Raw genomic sequence first — 25,903 nt, 5'->3', positions numbered from 1 at the left:
TGAAGCCTCTCTTTTTGGGGACCTTTTTCGATCCTTTTCTACATCTCGGGAGCTCCTCTGATTGACGCACTCACTGTAAATACTTTTGAGAATCCCGTGCAGTTACATTATGTTCGACTGCGGGATCCCAGTAAATATTAACAGTCTTCCCTGTAGACACTGTCACTTTTCTCGAGGATTGCTTGCAAATATTGATACATTTCCAAGGGTTTCTCTGCAAATATTGATACAGTTCCGAGGGTTTCCCTGCAAATATTGATACATTTCAGAGGGCCCTTGCACAGAAAATGTTGACTATCTGAGGGTTTAAAATGACGGTTCACCCATATAAACATGTTTAACTGATAAGAGTTTTTTTTTATTTTCAATTGTTCGAAATTCTGGCTGAATCAAATCGCTACTGACAATGGTTGCTCAAAGCTCCAAAATGTTAACCTACCCTATCTTTTCTCCTTTGTGCTGATGGGCAATTCCTGACTTAGAACTCCCAGGGAATGTTTTTAGTCGGTCCACGATAGTCTGGAGGTGGGGCTGAAACAGCTGAATATGTGTATGTGCATTGGCTCGAAGAAGACAGCATTGAACAGAAGTCGTGTTTTGTGATAAGGATTCATGTGTGCAAATAACAAGTCATCAGGGTGAGACCTCAGAGGGTCTCTATTAGTATTGAGGACCTGCTTCTATGAGGGAGTCAGTCATCTCAGGAGAAGGAGGAAATAAAGCTTTCGACTTGGAGATTCATATCAGGTTTTACAGCACCAGCAGACGAGTTTGTATGCAGATTGTTACAAGTGAGAGTTGAACTTTTTTCTTGTAAGAGCAATTTCCTTTGAGAGTTACAACTGATGACCTGTGAAGGCAAAGTCAAGCATCTCATTAGAACAATACAAGAGGGCAATCTCTCCCATCTCAAGGAGGAATTGGGCAAAGATGAAGGTGTTCTGGATGCAGTGTTGAAGGGTCACTTTGGGAGATCAGGTGACACCATGCTGCATTATGCTGCCAGGTATGGGCATCTGCCGATCCTTAAATACCTGGTGGAGGAGCTCGGTGCCAACATTGAACTGGTCAACAGCGACTACAAGCGAGCCTTGCATGAAGCAGCATCGATGGGTCACAGAATGTGTGTGAGCTACCTGCTGGCCCAAGGGGCCAGGATTGACTGTTTGAAGAAAGCTGATTGGTAAGTGGCAGCACTGTTTGAAAACGGAGAAGAAGCTATTTGTTCTTTCTTGTTTGCCTGACATGAAGACGGCCTGCAACAAGGGGAGCTGGTGACATGGTGGTAATGTCACTGGATTAGTAACCCAGAACCCCAGGCTAAGGTTGGGTGGACCTAGGGTTTGAATGCTCCATGGCAGATGGTAAGATTTTAATCCAATAAAATCGTTAATTCAAAGCTATCCTAATTGTGACTATAAAACCACTGACAGTTGCCATAAAGAATCATCTGATTCAATTTTGTCCTCCAGGGAAGGAAATCTGCCACCCTTATCTGGTCTGAACTATGTCCTTGATTTTTTAAAAATTTATTGTCACATGTATTCTGTTACAAAATGCAGTGAAAAGTGTTGTACAGTTTCACTAATGTCTGGCGCTGTCTTAAAATAAAGAAAAATAAACCAAAACATAGAATATAAAGGCAGAATGATAAAGTAAAAGTGTTCAACTTTACAGTCCCACAGTGATGTGCTTGACTTAACTGTCCTCTGAAATGGCCGAGCAAGCCCTTTGTTTCAAGAGCAATGAGGGATGGGTAAGAAATGTCAATCTAGCCAGCAACCTCCATATCCCATGAAAGAACTTTAAAAATCATGTGTTAAAGATATCTGCACAGGGCCTGCTATCCCGTCACTAAGTTACTCTTTATTCACATTTGCACAGTATGTTGACTCTGACTATCCAGCTCAGAATAAATTCCGAGAATGAGGAGACCCTCTGAATCTCTTATTAAGTTCTTTTTCTCTACTTCTTTTGCCCAGCCCCCACACTACCACTACACAGTAGCAGTGTTCACACTTCCCCTCAACATCTATGTTGTGTGTGTGCAACTCAGTAAGAAGACACTATTGTGTGGGAACTTTATTCAATATTTCCACCACTAGGAAAATACCCATCTGTTCAGTGGACCAATAACACGCAAAACCTGATAATGGCAATGCTGAATCTCCAGTTTTTTTTCCCATAATTTAGCCTATTTTTCCTAAACAGCCTGTTCAGAGAAATTATTACACACCTCTGGAACAGGTGGGACTTGAACCTGGATCTCCCAGTACAGGGATAGGGATACTACCATTGCATCACAAGAGGCCTGCATTCCTGTTTGTTTTTTTCCCTCCTTTTACTTAAACACTACAGACAATTTAGCATGGCCAATTCACCTCACCTGCACATTTTTGGACTGTGGGAAGAAACTGGAGCACCCGGAGGAAACCCACGCAGACACGGGGAGAATGTGCAAACTCCACACAGAGAGTTGCCTGAGACGGGAATCGAACCTGTGAACCTGGCGCTGAGGTAGCATCGCTAACCACTGGGCCACCGTGACGCCTCAGCATGCCTGTTTATATCTGTCAGCCAGGGCTCCTTAATGGGCCCAGGTTAGCAATTCCAATCGAGGATCTCCAGTCAATGAGAATAGTCAAGGGATGAACTCCATTTCAGGCAGATATAGAAGATGTATACAAACATATGAATTAGGAGTAGGCCACTCAGCCCCTTAGGTCTGCACCACAGTACAGTAGGTCTTCTGGTTACTTCCCATTGCCACCTACTCCCAATGACCTTTTGTCTCATACCTTACCAAAAATATATCTATTCCTGCTTTTAAAATATTCAAAGATTCTGCTTCTATGGCCTTTAAAGGAAAAGACTCAAGAGCAACACTATGTGAGACAAAGATTTCCCTTATCTCTGTTTTAAAGGGGTGATTCCTTATTTTTAAACTTTTACCCGTTCATTCTGGATTCTCCCACTAGGGGAAACCTCCTCTCCACATATACCCTGTCAAGACTCCACGAGATTTTCTATCTTTCCATCAAGTTGCTTCTCACTCTTCTAAACTCCAGTGAATACAAGTCTAGCTGGCCCAATCCTTCTTTATAAGGCAACCCTTCCATTCTATGTATTAATCTAGTAAACCTTCTCTGAACAGCTTCCAGCCCATTTACGTCCTTCATTAAATAAGGAAACCAAAATCAAACACTGTAATAAATAAATATATTAAAAGATCAAATGTCACTATTTCAAGGAGAAGTTGGGGAGGCCCCTGCAGTGTCTACACCAATACGTAACCAATCAACCAACATTAAAACAATTATCTGGCCATTTATTTAATTACTGTTTATGGGATTTTTCTGTGCACAAACTGACTGCTTCCTATATTGCAATAATAATTATTTTATAAATAATGCCTGCAAAGCATTTTGAAGTGTCCTGCTCTTCTTGAGATCTCTTACATTTACCTGCCTCCGTTTAATGTCTTCCCTGGAAGGCAGCGCCTCTGACAGTGCAGCACCATCTCTGTACTGCATAGGAGTGTCAGCCTTTGCTTATGAGCTGAAGAGTGTCTTGACTCAAAAGTGGGAGTTCCTTTATGGAGCCACAGTTGATGGCTAGTTGACAAATAAATGTTTGAAATCCAGTATAAACAGGATGGGCCACATGACCTCTTTCTGCAGTAATAAATCTACCTTTCTGTTAACCCACCTTTTCTTTTCCGATCATTAGTAAATATAGATGATTGATTTTCTCTGATTTATATTTTGGTTGTCCCAATTCACCGGGTTTTGGGGAGTATTGAAATTACCAATTTTGTATATGAATGAATAATGTTCACAATGTCAGAAAGCCAATGTTACCACGTGACTGGTGGTTTTGCAGTAACAGCTTATTTTCTGGTAACAGAAGATCAATTGTCTTGCACCCATGTACTTACAGCTCTATGACACTAGATGGTGCTCAGACGTGGATTGAACAATAAAGAGTTAAAAGATACAAATTATTATGACAAAATCTGAAGCAAAGTCTGATAATATTGGAAATATTCACTCTGCAGAGGAATTCATATTCTGGGGCAATCCCTTTTTTTCAAAATGGAACATGTTAAGATAATAACAGCATTTAAATATTATGTGGAGGTACTGGTGTTGCACTGGGGTGGACAAAGTCAGAAGTCACATGACACCACGTTATAATCCAACAGAATTATTTGAAATCACAAGCTTTTGGAGCACTGCTTCTTCATCAGGTGAAGCCCTATTTAAGTAGAGAGGGGGTAAAATGGATACCATTGAAATCTTCCCACAATACACCATCTAAACCCAATAGGGCCTCACATACCACTCGAAACAACATCCCTATACCCAACACAATCCACATACCCTTCCAAACAACACCCCACATTCAACACAATCCACATACCCCTCCAAACAACACCCTACACAATCCACATACCCCTCCAAACAACATCCCTACATCCAAAACAATCCACATACCCTTCCAAACAACATCCCTATATCCAACACAATCCACATACCTCTCCAAAACACACACAACATAATCCACATACCCCTCCAAACAATACCCAACACAATCCACATACCCCTCAAAACAACACCCTCCATCCAACATAATCCACATACCCTTCCAACCAACACCCAACACAATCTACTTACCCCTCCAAACAACATCCCTACACCCAACACAACCCACATACGCTTCCAAACAACACCCTCCATTCAACATAGTCCACATACCCTTCCAACCAACACCCAACACAACCCAAATACCCTTCCAAACAACACCCTCCATTCAACATAGTCCACATACCCCTCCAAACAACATCCCTACACCCAACACAATCAAGGCTACACCCACACAAAACCCACCCTTATTACGCAACACCATCCCTACAGGGTGACTTTCATGACATACCTTTCCTCACCCACCCACTTGCATTCTATCACTGGGCAAAGCTGCCGTGAGCTTCACACACGCATAGACGAAGATGTCTTGCATCAGCCCTGCTGCTTGACTAAGGTAATATTGTAGACACAAAACACAATGAGTTCCAATGTCTTTTTTTAACTTCCTCCCACAGTTCCTTCTTTAGTCCACAGACTCAAAAATTAAAGTGGTCTTTACAAAAAGAACTGCAGAATGTTGCCAGAGACAGAAAGGCCACTTTAGAACAAGCAATAAAAACATCAAGCAATGCAAAGCTAGATGCACATCCAGACAGAGCAGAGGTGTTCCCCAGAATGGTCATTAACCTGCATCTGGCCTTCCCACCATGGGGTAGCATGGTAAATGGACCTGTTGTGCAATCTGGTTAGGCACACTTCTAGCACCGGGTCATGTCCGAGCTTCGATCATGCATCGGAGAAGGTGCCAAATAAGATTGCCAAAATGAATGATGCCCAATATTATGAGGGTTTAGCTGGCAGGGAAAGGCACATTATAAAAGAGAAGATTTAAGGATAACTTTATACGCATCTTTAAAATTATAAGGGATTTCATAACAGATGCAAACAGTTAGTGGAGGGAAACCAAAACCATGGGCCATAAGTATATGATTGTTGCTAATAAATCCAATGGGAAATTTAAGTGGAACATCTTTATCAAGACTGTGATTGGATCTCAGTGCCTTGGCAGTAGTTGAGGTGTATAGATGCTTTTAAAGGGAAGTTAGATAAGTGGATGGAGGAAGGGATATGCTGATAGGATCATATGTAAAGAGTATTGTGGAACATAAACATTAAAATGGATACGTTGGGCCCGATTCTCTGTGCTGTACCATCTGTGTAACATGAGATGGGATAAAGTGTATGTAAATTGCTTTCTTTCCCAGGAGACCCTGGGAAGAGTTGTGGGAGATGAAGAATGAACAGGTGACTTTTCTAGTCTGACCGAATCTATGTTACACCAAGTGGTCATTTTGCTTTACTGAATCAAGAGAGTCGGAGGGGTGAAGCTTCTTAAATGCGCAAAGGGTTAACTTCTGGGAATACCTTGTAGGACACCATTGATGATGGCTTGCACCAGGAAGAACCTTGAAGTGATTAAAGACCTGATTACGAGTGGGGCGAGTCTGGCACTGACTAACAAGGATGGCTGGAGCAGTTTCCATATTGCTTGCCGAGAGGGCGACCCCAAAATTATCCAGTACTTTCTTGAGGTCAGCCCAAATATCTGGGATGTGGAGAGCAAAATACAGAGGACTCCTCTACACACTGTAGGTAAGTTGACCAGGCATTGGTTGTGGTGTTAGATGTCAAGTGTGCACTGAATGGTAATGTACATTATGGTAGATGAACAGTGAATAGGTTTTCTCATTCATATAGGTTAATGGTAACAGAGGAACAGGAGGAGGCCATTCAGCCCCTCCATTCTGTTCCACAATTCTGTTAGCACAAAAGTTAATTCCACCTACCTGCTTAGGTTCTATATCTTAAAAAAAATCTGTTGGTGCAAACGAATTGGATCAAAGGGTCTGTTTCCATGCTGTATGACTCTATGACTCTTTGACAAGGACAGCAAATATATGATAACCCCACCACCTGCAAGCTACCTTCTAAGCCACACACCATACTGCCTTTCATATGATATCAACATATCACCATTCCTTCACAGTCACCTGGATAGAATCCTGGAACTCCCTCCTTAACAACATTGGTATCTCCACGAGACATGGACTGCTTCTTGAGCAATGAAGGAAGGGGCAATATTTGCTGGCCTGGCCAGTGAAGCCCACATCTCGTGAAAGAACAAAAAAAAATTGGAGGGCTGGTGTTGGGGAGAGGCAGTAGTGGGGAAAAGCTGCTTGAAGGAGCAGGGACGTTTTGAGGCAATATGATGACATTTAGAGGAATACAGCAGTGACCAGTACTGCCAGCTCTGGTGAGAATTAAAGATAAGTGTTAACAGAGGCCTCTCATTTCACCGGGATGGTAGGTGATGTGACAGTGGATCTCTGTAGAACAAAACTGATCCACAGCAACCCTTGAAGGGTTAAATCCACCAAGATCAAATAACAATGATATTGAGAAAAGGGGAGAAAATCCATAAGAATGCCAATTCCCTACCCTGCTGCAGGCCAGACATGTGGTGTTGCTAGGCAACTCCTGCATTATCGTCAATGAGAAACACTGCATGTTCCCAGTGTGGCTCAATAGAATGCAATTCAAGCCATGATTTCAAAACAGCCTTAATAGCAGGAAGCCTGTGTATGATGAGTCCCCAAGGAATTATCATTGTGAGAGAGAAGAATGTATGTCCTTCAAACATACTACAAGGTTTGTGCTGAATAATTTACATCACCATTTTCAAATAAACTGTGCCTATTTGTGGGGAAGCTGAGATTTTTTTTAAAAATCTTCTTCTGCCCATTACCTCCACCCCCAGGTTGTTGATCCCTTGTCAGGATCGAGTTCAAGAAACACTGATCACCCTTTATCTCATCTAATTCAATATTCTCTGTGCAAACATCATGGGGGTTATATTACCGGATTTGTATTCTAGGCAACGAGTTCAAATCTCATCAAAGCAACATTTTGATAAATGATGAGATCAATTATTTTAGTGATGTCAGTGAGGAGATAGAGGGAAACGGTTATGGAGAAAAGGCAGGAGATTGGCACAAGGGAAGAGAATCAATGAAGGTACAATGGGCTAAATGACCTCCTCGTGCACTGTAACAATTCGGTGATTAATAGTGGCTAGGACAAGAGGAAGTGTCACCCTGCTCTTTAATGGTTTTTATATTCACCAGAGAGAGCAGACCAGGCTTCAGTTTGATGCCTCATCTAAAAGATGGCAGCTCTGACAGTGCAGCCATCCCTCTGGATTGTCAACCTAGGTTTTAAGCTCAAGTCACCAGAGTGGGACTTGAACCCACCACCTCCCAGTCGGAGTTGAGAGTGCCGCCCACTGGGCCATAGTGCTGTGCATTGTTTACGGCATGGTGATTTTTTTGTTTGCAAAACGATAAATCATTGGACACAGATCATATTGTGTGCGTGATGAGGAGGAAACAAACATTTAGCAAAATGGTCTTTCAGGAAACACACAATGCCCCTTTTGAGATGTAGCTGGTTGTCAACAGCCTTGCAAGAACAGCACTCATTGATTGCACTTGCAAATTGTTTTTCTTTTTATTCAGCTATGCATGGACACTTTGAAGCTGCAGAGCTGCTTCTAGAAAGGTAAGCTCATTTTTACTAACATGATGAAGCTGTTTACCGAAGTACATAATAGTCGCCGAGTCCAATCCCAAATTTTTCATGGGAAGTGCACCAGACCATGTTAGTAAAACCAAACTGTCTTTAAAATTGTGTTACTCCATGCCATGCAGATTTTGCAGTGTGCAGACCAGGCTGGATATCTGGATTCCATGCTGCGTTGATGAATACTGCTAACCTCCCAGTGGAGGTAGGGTCTAGGGCACATAGTGCTGCTTGATGCCCCTCAGCCTTGTCATTCTGACTTCAGTAGAAATATGTTCAGGAATATTCAATCCTGACAACTAAGCAATACTGAGGTCTACAACAGTGCGGACATGGAACAGTACAAGTACAATTTCCCAATCTCCTCCCAAAAGTGCAGCATGTTAAACGTATTTTGTTAACATTATTGCATCCGTAACAAATAGTCTTTTCCCTGGGGTCGGGGAGTCCAGAACTAGAGGGCGTAGGTTTAGGGTGAGCGGGGAAAGATATAAAAGAGACCTATGGGGCAACTTTTTCACACAGAGGGTGGTACCTGTATGGAATGAGCTGCCAGAGGAAGTGGTGGAGGCTGGTACAATTGCAATATTTAAGAGCATTTGGATGGGTATATGAATAGGAAGGGTTTGGAGGGATATGGGCTGGGTGCTGGCAGGTGGGACTAGATTGGGTTGGGATATCTGGTCGGCATGGACGGGTTGGACCGAAGAGTCTGTTTCCATGCTGTACATCTCTATGACTCTATCTATGACTCAAAAAGTTAACAGTTTCTCTCTTCACAAATATGCTGATCTGCTGAGTTTCTCCAGCATTGTCCGTGCTTGTTTCGGATTTCCAGAAACTGCAATATTTTGCATTTACACTGTTATATCCTTGTTGTTCAAAAGCTGGGGGGGCAAGTTCCTATTGTCACCATAACTAGGTTAGGAACATAATTCCCAAGCAATATCATCATTGTTCAGAACACTGGAAGTAACAAGGGTCTATTGTGTTGAATCAATGGAAAATGCTCCTGATACAGGAAACTAGTCTGAGCTTTTATCTTGGTTTATTTTAATTATTTATTCCTAATTATTTATGTTTAGGAAATTCAGTGCAGCAAAACCTGAATACAATATTTGGGAACAAAATGCAGCTGTTTTCATTCTTGAGCAGCTTACTGCTTGGAATACATACGAACGTATGAATTCAGAGCAGGAGTAGGCCATTCGGCCCTTCAAGACTGCTCTACCATTTGTTAAGATCGTGGCTGATTTAATTGTGACCGCAACTGTATTTTTCTGTCTACTTCATACACTCTTTGACTCCCATTTCAATCAAAAATCTGTCAAACTTAGCCTTGAAAATAGTTGGTAACCCTGCCTCTGGTGCTGTTTGGGACAGTTCCAGAGACTGATAATCCTCTTAGAGGGGAAAAAAACCCTTGTCCCTATCTTAAATGGGAGACATTTTATTTTTAAAACTTTACTTTTGCCTCGTTCTAGCCTCTCCCATAAAGGAAAATATCCTTTTTGCATACATCCTATCAAGTTTCCCCAAGATCATTTACATTTCAACAAGTTCACCTTCTCAAATAAATATAGGCCCAAGCTGTCCACCTTTCCTCATAAGAGACAACCTTGGAATTTATCAAGTGACTCTTCTTTGAAATGCTTCTAATATAATTATATCCTGTCTAAGGGGACCAAAACTGTACACAGATTCCAGAGGTGAGGGTGAAGTGGTGTTATTGTTGGGCTAGTAACCCAGAGACCCAGGTAATGTTCTCATTGCACAATACCAGGCCTAGTATGGCCAGTTCCAAAACATGCTGTTCTAAGAAACTACTCCGAAGAGATTCCATGCCTTGCTCATCAAGGCTACCTTTGTCTACCTGATTTTTCCAGTCAGTGAATAAAATAAAATCTGCCACAGTTCTCACCTTGACTTTCTGACAAGCTACCATTATTTCCTCCCTTATGGTCCACCTTACAGTGTGGTGTTCACTAATCATGCAAGTAACTTTTGCCTTTACCTGATACATAAACTGTTTCCACATCCTGGTTTCCTGAACTTAGAGCTATTATCTTCATTAATAGCACCATCCCTAAACTTCCCACATTCAAATCCCAATCCAAGTCATTCTACAGCCCTGCCTCTGTAACGTGGGTGAGTAAGTGTTTGGCAGCAGTTGAGGAGAGTGTTGGTCTCTAGTTGTGATCTCACCAAAATGGAATACACTTGTGAAATTCATTTGAGCCTAGGCGTCAGTATGAAAACAATTCCTCAAAAATGCTTTGGGACATTGGGCAATGTGAGCTTTATAATGTTCTTCTTTGTTGTTTGTAGGTGTGCTTACAAGCCAGATGCTAAAGACAGCTGTGGAGTCACTCCATTCATGGATGCAGTCCAGAATGGCCACATTGAGATTGCTAAACTCTTGCTGGAGAGGCACAAAGTGAGTTCCAGTCAGACTTGCTGAATAGAGTGTTAGATGTGTAATGTTACTGGATGGAAACCTGGTTTAGAAGTCTGTATCACCAGCATAGGGATAGAGGTAGGTCATCTCATTAAGCTTGGACAATCAGCTAGACAACTTGCACTAACATTGTGTGTTACATTGAATGTTCAGCATAGAAACAGGCCATTCAGCCCAGCAGGACTATGCCAGGTCCACATGAGCCTCAACGCATCCAACCTTGCCTTATCTAATTCTATCATCATATCCTCCTACCTCTTCTCCCGTAATTTTTTAACTAACTTTCCTTTAAATCCTTGAGAAACAGCTTCAAAATACTGTTATATTAATACTTACTATTAAGCTTATGAAATGTACAGCTACTGATTGAGTGCTCTGCTTGGATAGAACTTGGGACCTGAAGTAAGCCAGTCAGCCCCTCAAGCCTATGCTGTTAATTAGTAAAATCCTTGTGGTGTCAAATCCCCTTTCCAATCTCCCATCACCAGCCCACTCAACACCTCAACCCCGCAACCACCCCATAGCCCTCATCTGTCAAAAATATATTGGGTAGCACTGGGACCTTGTATAGTCTTTAATCTAGGAGAAAGTGGGTACTACAGCTGCTGGTGATTGGAGTCAAGATTAGAGCTGTGCTGGAAAAGGTCAGGCAGCATCCGAGGAGCAGGAAAATCGACGTTTCAGGCAAAAGCCCTTCATCAGGAATGAGGCTGGGACTTTTGCCCGAAGCATCAATTTTCCTGCTCCTCAGATGCTCCCTGGCCTGCTGTGCATTTCCAGCACCACTCTAATCTAGTCTTTAATCTATCTTAATTTAAGTCTAACTGCAAAACTGATTGGGAAGTGACATAAAATGTACAGCACAGACATCAAGTACTTGGCTCTGCTTGGCTATGTCATAGTATGTTCCCCACCTTTGTTCACCTCACCCTATCAGCATGTCCTGCTATTCACTTCTCCTTACTGTGGTCATCTAGCTTCCCCTCTGCATCTGTGTTATTCACTTGAAAGTCTCCTGATTGTTTGTTCCACATTCAGACTACATTCTGGCTAAAAGAACAGGTCGGCTTTGTTAGGTCAGACGATGGTGTGAAAAGACGTTAGCTGCGTTTCAACTTTTGTGGTGACCCACAAATCCCTTTGTCTATTTCAGGCTGATTTCTTAGCCACTGATGCCCTGGGGGCTCAGTCTCTGCACCGAGCCACGGTAACTGCCCAGGATGAAGCCATTCGTTTCCTGGTCACCGAGCTTGGCGTGAATGTAAATGAAAGAGCCACGGAACTAAAGCTAACAGCACTGCATTATGCAGCAAAGGTCAGTTATCAAGAGATGACGTCAGGGATAACTGCTGAGCTGTGCGCGCGCGCTAGGCTGCCCAGTTGTCATGGCAACAGCACTTCTAGAAAGCTGCAAATCATCCCTGTCAAATGAGGCAATTGTGTCTGTCAGTGCCCAGTGATGTGCTCAGCTCAACACATTAAGACACGTCTTCCTCAAGGTTTTACAAAACTATTTGATCCATCCCTGAAAGTAAGTGTGATGAAAGTATGGTTTCTTGAGTGATTTTATACAATTATGTAAACAGCAAGATAAAGCCAGCTGCATCTCTGTGAAATTTCCTTCTTTGGCAGAAATTCTGTGATTATCCATCCATGTGGCTGACTTCAAGACAAATAGCCCTCACCACCTTACACAATGTGGACACCTGGCCGAAACCTATTTTTATCTTGATTTTTATCCATGTCTAGCTTCCTATAACAGAGCTCATTGTTTGTTTGCATGGAATCCTGTACAGGGTTACATAATGCAAATTCCTCTGGATCGGAAAATCCAAGTAATTACTCTGGTGGCTATATTCCACAAGTCATAATTTACACAAAATATATTCTCCCAGTTACCAAAATGACCAGTTAAATACCTTGTCTATGTCAGGTATTAAACAACAATATCTATGAGCCAGGTTTCTTCATAAATACAACTCTAGATTTATTATAAAAACAAAAGGTAGGCAATGAAGACACAATAATCAGTTACCTTTTACAGTCAGTAGCATAGAAGCACAAATACTTATGTACTAAACAGTCCCAAAAAGATTTACAAGGATGTTGCCAGGTTTGAGGGATTTGAGCTATAGGGAGAGGCTGAATAGGCTGGGACTGTTTTCCCTGGAGCATCGGAGACTGAGAGGTGACCTTATAGAGGTTTATAAAATCATGAGGAGCATGGATAGGATAAATAGACATGGTCTTTTACCTGGGGTGGGGGAGTCCAGAATTAGACGGCATAGGTTTAGGGTGAGAGGGGAAAGATATAAAAGGGACATAAGGGGCAACTTTTTCTTGCAGAGGGTGGTGCATGCATGGAATGAGCTGCCAGAGGAAGTGATGGAGGCTGGTACAATATCAGCATTTATAAGGCATCTGGATGGGTGTATGAATAGGAAGAGTTTAGAGGGATATGGGCCAAGTGCTGACAGGTGGGACTATATTAGGTTAGGATATCTGGTCAGCATGGACAAGTTGACCGAAGTGTCTGTTTCCGTTCTGTACATCTCTATGATTCTGTGAAACTCAAGAAAATAGATGCATATTTTCTCTTCAGGAAAAGTGAAAGAAACCAGCTTTCTGGGAAAAAACATTTTGCCAATAGGTTATCTTTGAAGGCAAAACAGGTAACACGTTGACTGTTTCAGAGTCTGTTCCTCTAATGTTCTGGCATGTCTGGTCAACTCACTAATAATGTATGATTCAGTCATAGAATCCGTACAGTGTGGAAATGGCCCTTCGGCCTAACAGGTCCACACCAATTCTCCGAAGAGTAACCCTCCCAGACCCACTCCCCCACTCTACATCTACCCCCTACAAATGCACCTGACCTACACATCCCTGAACACTATGGGCAATTTAGCATGGCCAATTCACCTAACCTGCACATCTTTGGATTGTGGGAGGAAACCCACGCACCCGGAGGAAACCCACGCAGACAAGGGGAGAATGTGCAAACTCTACACAGACAGTCGCCTGAGGCTGGAATCGAACCCTGGTCTCTGGCACTATGAGGCAGCAGTGCTAACCACTGAGCCACAGTGTGCCTTGCAGACTCATCTTGCTCAGAGAATACAATTCCTTGATGTTCTTTCAATCAATCAATCTTTCAAAAAACACAAATAGGTTTCACCCTGAATTCAACAAGAAGGATTTATTTTCAGAAGTAAGAGAGAATGGTTGGGCAGCTTGTTCTCAGCAAGCTTTCCTCTAACTGAAACAAATCACACAAACTCCTCTCCAAGACAGTTACTGCTAAAGACAATCCCAGCAGTGGACGACAGCAAAACAAGCAATTCTCACCAGTCATGTGATTTACAGGAAGCCTTATTAAAAAAATCATCGATGTCCACAGTGAACATTAAAGACCTCTTTGAAATGAACCACTCCAGACATGTTCACAAAAATTAAATCTATTTTCCAAACATAAGTCCTTCAAGCAATATTAAATATAAAAGTGTCAGGTTGTAAGTTTGCTTGCTGAGCTGGTGGGATTGTTCTCAGACATTTTGTCACCCATGCTAGGTAACATGGGTGACAAAATTTTCCATATTCACATTGGAAAAGTGAGAATACAGAGATACAGGCTTCAAGATTAGATGGGATTGAGGTTGACAAAGAGGAGTTTTTAGCAATTTTGGAAGATCTGAAAATAGATAAGACCTCTGGGCCGAATAGGATTTATCCTCGGATTCTCTGAGAAGCCAGGGAGGAGATTGCAGAGCCTTTGGCTTCGATCTTTATGTTATCATTGTTGACAGATGGGGGCAGGCAGGGGGCTAGGTCTCGCACGCAGTGTGCTTTTGCCAAATCTCCTGAACGGGGAGCAGACCTCACAGGAAACTCCGAGCCCCAGAAGAAATCAATTAACCAAATAAATCAATTATCCGAATGAAATAGTGCCCACCCATCTCGTTCAGATAATCGAGGTTCCTCTATATATGGACTTCAGTAAGGCATTTGATAAGGTTCCACACGGTAGGCTATTGCACAAAATAAGGAGTTTCAGGATTGAAGGTGATTTAGCAGTTTGGATCAGAAATTGGCCAGCTGAAAGAAGACCGAGGGTGGTGATTGATGGGAAATGTTCATCCTGGAGTTCAGTTACCAATGGTGTGCCGCAAGGATTTGTTTTGGGGCCACTGCTGTTTGTCATTGTTATAAATGATCTGAAGTTAGGCATAGAAGGATAGGTTAGTAAATTTGCAGATGACACTAAGGTAGGCAGTGGATAGTGCCGAAGGATGTTGTGGGTTAGAGAGGGCCATAGATAAGTCACAGAGCTGAGCTGACAAGTGACAAATGGAGTTTAATGCAGAAACGTGTGAGGTAGTTCACTTCGGAGGAAATAACAGGAATGCAGAATACTGGGCTAATGGTAAAATTCTTGGCAGTGTAGATGAACAGAGAAATCTCTGTGTCCAGGTGCATAAATCATTGAAAGTTACCACCCAGATTGATAGGGTTGTTAAGAAGGCATGTGGTGTGTTGGCTTTTATTGGAAGGGGGATTCGGAGCCACAAGGTCATGCTTCAGCTGTACAAGACACTGGTAAGGCCGCGAGGAGAAAGTGAGGACTGCAGATGCTGGAGATCAGAGCTGAAAATTTGTTGCTGGAAAAGCGCAGCAGGTCAGGCAGCATCCAAGGAACAGGAGAATCGACGTTTTGGGCATAAGCCCTTCTTCAGGAATGAGTAAAGTGTGTCCAGCAGGCTAAGATAAAAGGTAGGGAGGAGGGACTTGGGGGAGGGGCATTGGAAATGTGATAGGTGGAAGGAGGTCAAGGTGAGGGTGATAGGCTAGAGTGGGGTAGGGGCGAAGAGGTCAGGAAGAACCTTGTAGAGGGAGGAAGAGAGCTTCTTCAAGGACCTTGTAGAGGGAGGAAGAGAGCTTCTTTAAGGACCTTGTAGAGGGAGGAAGAGAGCTTCTTCAAGCTTCTTCCATACCTCTCTGCCCCCACCCCACTCCGGCCTATCACCCTCACCTTGACCTCTTCCACCTATCGCATTTCCAACGCCCCTCCCCCAAGTCCCTCCTCCCTACCTTTTATCTTAGCCTGCTGGACACACTTTCCTCATTCCTGAAGAAGGGCTTATGCCCGAAACGTCGATTCTCCTGTTCCTTGGATGCTGCCTGACCGGCTGCACTTTTCCAGCAACACATTTTCAGCACTGGTAAGGCCACCCCTGGAGTATTGCGTACTGTTCTGGTCACCGCATTATAGGAAGGATATGAGAGTTATGGAAAGGGTTCAGAGGAGATTTACCAGGATGTTATCTGGTATGGAGGGGGAAGGTCGTATGAGGAAAGGCTGAGGGAACTGAGGCTGTTTTCATTGGAGAGAAGAAGGTTGAGAGGTGACTTAATCGAGACATATAAGGTAATCATAGGTTAAATACCGTGGACAGTGAAAGCCTTTTTCCTCAGATGGTGAAGGCTAACACAAGGGGACATAGTTTTAAATTGAGGGGTGATAGATTTAAGACAGATATCAGGGGTAGTTTCTTTACTCAAAGAGTACTAGGGGCGTGGAATGGCCTGCCTGCAACAGTAGTAGATTCGCTGACGTTAAAGGCATTTAAGTGGACATTGGACATACATATGGATAGTAATGGAACATTGTCAGTTAGATGGGCATCAGAGTAATTTCGCAGGTCATCGCAACATCGATGGCCGAAGGGCCTGTACTGCACTGTAACATTTTATGTTCTATTTAATGTCGTCAGTGAGCCACCAATGAAACATTGGTGTTCTGTCCTGCTTGCAATTTATTTGTCTCAGTTTGTTGTGGTGGGTGCTATCATTTCCGGTTTTCTTCCTGAGAGGTTGGTAAATGGGGTCCAAATCTATGTTTGTTCATGGAGTTCCAGTTTGAATGCCAGTCCTCTCGTAATTCCCACGCGTCTTTGTTTAGCCTGTCCAAGGATGGGTGTATTGTCCCAGTTGAACTGGTATCTCTCTTCACCTGTGTGTATGGATACTAGTGATAGTTGGTCATGTCTTTTGGTGACTAGATGGTGCTCATATATCTGGTGGCTAATTTCCTCCCATCTGTCCAATGTAATATTTGTTGCAGTCCTTGCAGAGTATTTTGTAAATGTGAATGACGTTCGCTCTGCTGGTTGCTGGTACACCTCATCAGGAGCTTTAAATTCATCAGGAGCTGTTTCAGTGTGGCAGTAGGTTTGTGGGCTACCATGATGCCAAGGGACCAGAGTAATTTGGTTGTCATCTCTGAAATATCTTTGATGTATGGTAGAATGGCTATACCCTCTGGGCATGTTGTGTCTTCCTGTTTAAGTCTGTTGTGCAGGAATCGGTGTACTGCACTTATCGGGGTATCTGTTGTTCCTGGGTATGTTGTATAGATGTTTCTCCTCAGCTTCTTGTAGTTCTGGGGTGCTGCAGTATTGTGGTTCATTTAAATAATGCCCTGATGCAGCTCCATTTGTGGGTGTTGGGATGGTTGCTTCTGTAGTTGAGTATCTGGTCTGTGTGTGGCTTTCCTGTAAATGCTGCTCTGTAGTTCTCCATTGACTTTTCGTTCTCCAGTGACATCCGAGAAGGGGAGTCGGTTGTTATGCTTTTCCTCTTTGGTGAACTTTATAATGGTGAGGATGTTGTTTGTGTTTGTGGGTTTCTTCTAGTTTGTCACATTTCATGATGACAGATGTGTCATCCACATAGCAGACCCAAAGCTTAGGCTGGATCATGGCCAGGGCTGTTCATTCTAACCTCTACATAATCACTTCTGCTATAAGTCCTGATATTGGTGATCCCATAGGCATCCCGTTGATTTGTTTGTAGGTCTTGTGGTTGAAGGTGAAGTGAGTCTCTGTAACAGTACAAAATGCAATTCACTATGATGCACTTGACTTGGATTTTCGGAAAGCTTTTAAAACCATTCCACATGAGAAACTTAAATGAATGCCACATGAATCACATGTGAAGTGACTGCATTGTGGGATGACAGGACTTTCAGCCAGCCCTCCCACTCTACTATGGTCCCTGAATCACTCTCCCTGATGAAGATTAATTCAGCATACCGGACAAGCTACCAGCAGGAGTCCTCCAGCAAAGGACAGACAATATTGTAAGCTAGCAATATGGGAACTTACTAGCATTAAATATATCGCTGTAGCAACAGAAGCCTTCTGTCACATAGTTTAGAGGCAGAACACAGAGTCATAGAGATGTACAGCATGGAAACAGACCCATCGGTCCAACTCATCCATGCCAACCAGATATCCCAACCCAATCTCGTCCCACCTGCCAGCACCCAGCCCATATCCCTCCAAACCCTTCCTATTCATATACCTATCCAGATGCCTCTTAAATGTTGCAATTATATCAGCCTCCACCACTTCCTCTGGCAGCTCATTCCATACACGTACCACTCTGAGTGAAAAGGTTGCCCCGTAGGTCTCTTTTATGTCTTTCCCCTCTCACCTTAAACCTATGCCCTCTAGTTCTGGACTCCCCCACCTCAGGGAAAAGCCTTTGTTTACCTATTCTATCCATGCTCCTCATGATTTTATAAACCTCTATAAGGTCACCCCTCCGCCTCCAACACTCCAGGGAAAATGGCCTACACTCAAATCCTCCAACCCTGGCAACATCCTTGAAAATCTTTTCTGAATCCTTTCAAGTTTCACAATATCTTCCGATAGGAAGGACACCAGAATTGCATGTAATATTCCAAAAGTGGCTGAACCAAAGTCCTGTACAGCCACAACATAACCTCCCAACCTCTGTACTCAATACTATGACCAATAAAGGAAAGCATACCAAACGCCTTCTTCGTGATCCTATCTACCTGCGACTCCACTTTCAAGGAGCTATGAACCTGCACTCTTTGTTCAGCAACACTCCCGAGAACCTTACCATTAAGTGTATAAGTCCTGCTAAGATTTGCTTTCCCAAAATACAGCACCTCACATCTATCTAAATTAAACTCCATCTGCCACTTCTCAGCCCATTGGCCCATCTGGTCAAGATCCCGTTGTAATTTGAAGTAACTTTCTTTGCTGTCCCTTACATCTCCAATTTTGGTGTCATCTGCAAACTTACTAACTATACCTCTTATGCTCACATCTAAATCATTTATATAAATTATGGAAAGTAGTGGACCCAGCAGTGATCCTTGTGGCACTCCACTGGTCACAGGCCTCCAGTTTGAAAAACAACCCTCCACCACCACCCTCTGTCGTCTACCTTTGAGCCTGTACAAACATATGGATTAGGAGCCAGAATAGGCCACCTGGCTCCTCAATCCTGCTCCATCATAGCTGATCTGATTACTCTACACTCATGCCTAATGCAATAATCTTTCACTCTGATCTTTATCTCTATCAAGAACCTATCAACTTCTGCCATTATAAGTATTCAGTCTCTGCTTTGACAGCCTTTTGAGGAAGAGTATTCCAACAACTCAAGATCTTCTGAGAAAAAAAAAGGGTTCCCTCGTTCTAGATTCTCTCACAAGAGGAAACATTCCAGGTATTGGTCTAGTAAACTGCCTCTGAGCCACTTCCAATGTAGTTAGACCCTTCCTTAAATAAGGAGGCCAATACTGTACACTCCAAATGTTGTCTCACCTGTGCCCTGCACAACTGTAGCAAAACCTCCCTACTTTTGTATTCAATTCCCCTCAGAATGAACAATAACATTCTATTAGCTTTCGTAAATACTTGCTATACATGCATATTAAATTTTTGCAATTCATACACTTGGACCCAGATTCCTCTCCATCTTGAAACTCTGCATTCTGTCACCATTTAGATAATATGCTTTCTTTTTATTCCTCCTGCTAAAATAGGCAATTTCACATTTTTCCTCATTATTCATCATTTGCCAGATATTTGTCCATTCGTGTGTGCCATTTATGTCCCTTTATAGCTTTTTTATGTCCTCTTCACAGCTTTGGATTGGAACTGAACACTAGTTCTTGGTATGTTACCAGGGTGTGTTATGGACCTAACAATATTATTTCAATGTTTGTGGCTGATGATAGTAGAGAGTACAGTGGTGGAACTTCTTACTGCTGATAATTATTCATCTGAGCTGAAAAATGTGTTGCAGGAAAAGCGCAGCAGGTCAGGCAGCATCCAAGGAACAGGAGAATCGACGTTTCGGGCATAAGCCCTTCTTTATGCCCGAAATGTCGATTTTTCTGCTCCTTGGATGCTGCCTGACCTGCTGCGCTTTTCCAGCAACACATTTTTCAGCTCTGATCTCCAGCATCTGAAGTCCTCACTTTCTCATAATTATTCATCTGTCTTGAAAACCCATAAGCATTAAATTACTACACAAGCTGCATTCACATTAGATGGTTAATTAAGGACTGGGAGATACACACAACAGGGTTATCTCACTTACTTAAACATAACACACTGCATTTAAAATTTATCAAAGCAGTTGACATTTTCTTTTTACACTACGTCCACTAATTGCAACCTGCAGAAACAAAGCTGAGTAACTTTGCTTGCTTGTGAAATATTTGAAACAAATATATTCATCCTATAACCGTACCAACCTGTACTTGTTTTATTGTCTTAAAGGAGGGACATACTAACACCATAGAGACTCTGCTGATGTTAGAAATTGACATACAGGCAAGGGATGTCAAAGGCCGTTCTGGTAAGTATTTTAACTCACTCAATTGTTAAGCTGAAGTTATACAGGACACTACCACGGCTTTATTGTTTGTACTGCTTTATAAATGGTGCACTTTTGCTAAATTAATTTTGATGATGATGTAAGTCATCCTAATTGCTAATAAAGAAATGAAAGGAGTACGGCATATACACCGGATTTCATCTGATATTCTCTGATGAAAAGGCAAACACTGGAGAAGATCAAAGGGAGCCTGGGTTTCCCTGATTTTGACAGTGCAAAAGGAGGGTGCAGCTTCAACACAGCCGTCCAACTCAATCACAGTCCTTTGTCCTGAGTTAGACCATAAGACCATAAGACATAGGAGTGAAAGTAAGGCCATTCGGCCCATTGTGTCCACTCCGCCATTTAATCATGGCTGATGGGCATTTCAACTCCACTTACCCGCATTCTCCCCGTAGCCCTTAATTCCTTGTGAAATCAAGAATTTATCAATCTCTGCCTTGAAGACATTTAGCGTCCCAGCCTCCACTGCACTCCGTGGCAATGAATTCTACAGGCCCACCACTCTCTGGCTGAAGAAATGTCTCCGCATTTCTGTTCTGAATTTACCCCCTCTAATTCTAAGGCTGTGCCCACGGGTCCTAGTCTCCTTGCCTAACGGAAACAATTTCTTAGCGTCCACCCTTTCCAAGCCATGTATTATCTTGTAAGTTTCTATTAGATCTCCCCTTAACCTTCTAAACTCCAATGAGTACAATCCCAGGATCCTCAGCCATTCCTCGTATTTTAGATCTACCATTCCAGGGATCATCCGTGTGAATCTCCGCTGGACAAGCTCCAGTGCCAGTATGTCCCTCCTGAGGTGTGGGGCCCAAAACTGGACACAGTACTCCAAATGGGGCCTAACCAGAGGTTTATAAAGTCTCAGTAGCACATCGCTGTTTTTATATTCCAACCCTCTTGAGATAAATGACAAAAGTTGGGGTATACTTGGTCGCTGCAAGTAAGGGAAATGGCACAGTAAGGATATTACTATAGCAACAAACATACTGCTCCTCACTAGTTAGTTAAAGAGGTAGAAAAGATTCCAGAATTACCCAAGGCTACAGCCTTTACTAGAATCCCTACAGTGTGGAAACAGGCCATTCGGCCCAACAAGTCTATACTGACTTTCCAAAGAGTATCCCACCCAGACCCATTCCACTACCCTATTACTCTACATTTCCCCTGACTCATGCACCTAACCGACACCCCCTGAACACTTTGGGCAATTTAGCATGGCCAGTTCACCTAACCTGCACATCTTTGGACTGTGGGAGGAAACTGGAGCACCCAGAGGAAGCCCACGCAGACACGGGGAGAATGTGCAAACTCCACACAGTCACCCAAGGGTAGAATTGAACCCGGTTCCCTGGCCTTGTGAGGCAGTAGTGCTAACCATTGAACCACCGCACCACCCCTTACCTTGGAGGGGGGACAATATTGATTTGAGCCTCTTCTACCTTAAGGGCTAGCTACCTTAAGACCGTTACCTTGGTCTTAAGGTAACTAGACCTTACAGTAGAAGAGTTCTAAATCAATATTGTCCCTCCATTTAAAAAGATCCAGTGATACTTTTGTATTATCCACAATAAATTACATACTCAAATGTTGCTTCTCCCCCTCCTTTTGGTATTTTTCAAGGCGATTTACATTTTCACATTAGTGGGAATAAAAAGAACGTCTTATTTGCTTGACACATGAACAATAGGTGACATGGTCATGAGAGGGAAAGCAGGAGAAGGCTGATGTTATGAAGGTGAAAAGATAGGTATTTTGGTTCTAGTACATTATATCACAGACTTTGATTATGGTTTCTCCCTCAGTTCTTCAAATGGTGAGTTCTGATATTACTGGATTCATTCGAGAGTGGGATAAAATTATTTCCACTGCGCAGAGATAAAATCATAGTCCTCAGGAACGAAGGTGACATGTGGCAGTGCTCCAATTTATAGTAATGACTGGTCTAAGAGTACCATAAACAATGGCCAGGAACTAGTTATTTATCTTCTTGCACAGAATGACTGGAGGCTTCATGAATTGTAAAATGATCATTTGAGAAAAAACACAAGTTAAAAAGCAAAATGAAAGTAAGAATTGAAAAAAATAATATAAGCATGAAGAGAAGAAAGAGGAAGGAAATAGGTAGAAACAAAAGTTGTTCTGTTTTTAATTCTCACTTGAAGTGTGGGGTTGGTAAAATATGTTTTCCAATTATACATGGCTCACCTCCCAATTCGAAAGCTGGGAGTTCAGATGCTACTTCAGAGACTAGAGTAACATGTCTGTGTGGTGTTTGCACATTCTCCCCGTGTCTGCTTGGGTTTCCTCCGGGTGCTCCGGTTTCCTCCCACAGTCCAAAAATGTACAGGTTAGGTGAATTGGCCATGCTAAATTGTCCGTAGAGTCCTTGAAGGAGTAAATGTAAGGGAATGGGTCTGGGTGGGTTGCGCATCGGAGGGTCGGTGTGGACTTGTTGGGCCTGTTTCCACACTGTAAGTAATCGAATCTAAGAAAAAATCTAATATCTCAGCCAGAGCTATCGGAGATTCCATCTTTTGAACAAGATAGTAAACTGACATGCCATCTCTTGTCTTGGGGAACATAAAATATCCCATGGGACTATTTGGAGAATTCCCCCCCTGGATAATTCTTATTCCTTAACCCAACAACATGGAAACAGTTTTTTGAACTTATATATACTGATTGTTGTGTTTCCTACCTTACAGTTGTGACCACAGTTCAAAAGAACAGTACTGTATTTCATTGACTGAAAACACTTTGGGATATTCTGTGGTTGTAAAATCAAATAAATGAACCCAAATTCTTTCTTTTACAGCTTTGCACATGGCCTGTGCAGGCCAGCATACCAATTGTATAAAAAAGCTTATTGCTGCTGGACTAACTGATTCTACAGATGACAGTGGAATGCTAGCAAGCCAGCTGCTCAAGAAACCTGAAGCACTCAAGGTTCTACACAACATTACAGACTGTAAATAAAATATGTGAAGAGAAATCTAAGTTAACATTTCACGTTCTGAGGAAGGGTCACCGGACCTGAAATGTTAACTTTGATTTCTCTTCACAGATGCTGCCAGACCTGCTGAGCTTTTCCAGCAGCTTCTGTTTATGATTCTGATTTACAGCATCTGCAGTTATTTTGGTTTTTGTGCAAATAAAATATATTTATCCAACTATATTTGCAGTAAATTTCTTTTACTCCTTAAATATATCAGTCTGGACGTACATATCCTACCCCCTTCCGACTCCCTTCCAGATCTGGTCCTTCTTCTTTGCCAATTTCCTGTAACTGAACTCAGAAATTTGCAATTTAGCCTTTGACCCAGTTGTGAAGCACCAATCAAGAGTACTTTGACATTACCTTCAAGCACAGTGCTGTGCTGGGAAGCTGGAATTGGTGAATGCACCCTTTCCTGTCCTAATGTATGCCAATGGTAGCATTTTGGTTGTGGTGCCAATTTAGTGACATGGATATAGTAACCCAGAGGCCTGGAATAATGATCAGAGACATGAGTTCAAAGCCCACCATGGAAGCTGAGAAATATGAATTCAGTTAATAAATTGATTTTTGAAAAAATAAGCCAGTAATTGTGATCCTGCAACTATCAAATTGTCAGGAATACCTTATTCATCAATGTCCGTAATGCAGAGATTTAGCATACTTTCCTGGTCTAACTGATATGTGAATCTCAGATGCACACCAATGTGTTTTCACTCAAATGGTCTTTGAAATGGCCCAGAAAGCCACTCAATTCAGGATACTTAGGATGGGTTATAAATGCTGGCCATGCGGCCCTCTTATGATGCAGAGGTATAGTCCCTACCCCTGGACCAGGAGGCCTGGGTTCAAGTCACACCTGCTCCAGAGTGTTATGGACCAGGCCAAACCCCTCAAAACATTACAAGAAAGTAGCCCAGACCCTAACTTTAAGCAGGTATAAATAGACATTCCAGAAGTGATGCAGCTGGTCACATCACTTAGTTTTAAACAAAACAGAATTTATTTATAAGATTACCAAATGGAACACAAACAAAAGAGAACAGAATACAGAATAACTTAACCTACCCAAAAACCCAACAGATTATCCAACTTAATGATACTGTTCCCAATACTTGCAACAATCCCTATAAACACCCCTTGGCACGAAAGGAAAGATCAAAAACAGCGTCTTATAGGAGAGAAATCACAGAGAGAGTACTAGCCTGGACCTGCTTCTTTGGGTCCAGCAGCTTCCAAACGCTACTGCTAAAAACCGATCCAAACCAGAGAAAAGTTCAGCAGGGAGAACTGACCACTCCCCTTTCATTGTACAAGTGATTTTTTTCAGAAACATAAAAGCCTGTTTCCTGAGGCAGTATCTGTTAGCTATAATCAAACTGGCCCTAAAACCCTTCAACTTAGACTTTTCTGAGTCTGTGTTTTTTACAACCTCTGGGGAAAAAAGAACAAGGACAGCATAACTTTGTGATAGGAGCAGCTTTGTCACAAGAGGTGTGTCATAACATCTGCGAGTAGGTTGATTTTAAAAAAAAGCTAAATAAACAAAAAATGCTGGTCATTGTGGTGCAGTGGTAGTGTCCCTAATTCTGAACTAGGAGGTCTGGATTCAAGTGCTATCTGTTCCAGACATATGTAATAACAGCTCTGAACAGATTGAATCGGTTATAACTCACACAACACCAGGTTGTAGTCCAGCAGGTTTATTTGGAAGCACTAGCTTTTGAAGCACTGCTTCATCTGGTGATTATGAAGCATAAGACCTTATGACAAAGAATTATTGTCTTATGCTCCATAACCACCTGATGAAGGAGCAGTGCTTTGAAAGCTAGTTGGACTATAACCTGATGTGTGATTTTTAACTTTGTCCACCCCAGTCCAACACCGGCTCCTCCACATCACAGATTGTTTAGAAAATGTCTAAATCTTGCTTGTGCTAATGTTATCCCTTGAATAAATTTTAAAAATACTCCTGCACTTTTAAAGCATGTTACCTTATATATGTGAAATAACACATAAGATATTCATTTAATACTTCTCAGTTGTCACACTGTAAATACCTTTGTCACGTTTCATAGAATGTCCAACACAAATTCAGGCCATTTGCTGATGCTTATACTCCACAAGTGTCCTCTCATGCCATTTCACCTAACCCCATCAACATATCCTTCTAATTATAGAGAAACAAAAGCAGTAATTTGGAGCCAATGCCAAATTAAAATACCTTAATTAAGATATGAGTCAAATGCCTTTAACTAATCACACTTTATTTAAAAAAGTAATTAAATCCCTGAAGACCATTTAAAATCTGCTTTAACAGCAACTAAACAAAAGAGTTGCTGCTTGCTGAGTTTGCAGATACAATCAGATTTTAGTCTCTACTTGTGCTGTACACAGTCTGTTTCGAAAGCTCATGTCCATAAAATAGCAACTAGCTATAAACTATCAAAATGGACAGATCCTGTAGATTTTTGCTGTTTATCCCATAAGAGAAGAATT

The 25,903-nt window shown here is 42.2% G+C and overlaps 1 protein-coding gene across 1 annotated transcript; it reads left to right on the top strand.

The window, feature by feature from the left end:
* Window positions 1–175: 175 nt before the first annotated feature.
* ankrd16 (ankyrin repeat domain 16) lies at window positions 176–23,582 on the top strand. The gene is made up of 7 exons (XM_043714063.2): window positions 176–1,183; window positions 6,019–6,239; window positions 8,162–8,204; window positions 10,554–10,662; window positions 11,837–11,998; window positions 20,289–20,367; window positions 23,225–23,582. The coding sequence occupies exons 1-7, from the start codon at window positions 846–848 to the stop codon at window positions 23,383–23,385; spliced, it is 1,113 nt and encodes a 370-aa protein (XP_043569998.2). The 5' UTR covers window positions 176–845; the 3' UTR covers window positions 23,386–23,582.
* The last annotated feature ends 2,321 nt before the right edge of the window (window positions 23,583–25,903 follow it).

The sequence above is a fragment of the Chiloscyllium plagiosum genome, unplaced genomic scaffold, assembly GCF_037043375.1.
Source record: "Chiloscyllium plagiosum isolate Xiang-an unplaced genomic scaffold, Cpla_swu_hap1 HiC_scaffold_23, whole genome shotgun sequence".
NCBI classification, from domain to species: domain Eukaryota; kingdom Metazoa; phylum Chordata; class Chondrichthyes; order Orectolobiformes; family Hemiscylliidae; genus Chiloscyllium; species Chiloscyllium plagiosum.
The sequence above is the reverse complement of the archived record's forward strand: the minus strand, read 5'-3'. Positions and strand labels throughout refer to the sequence as shown.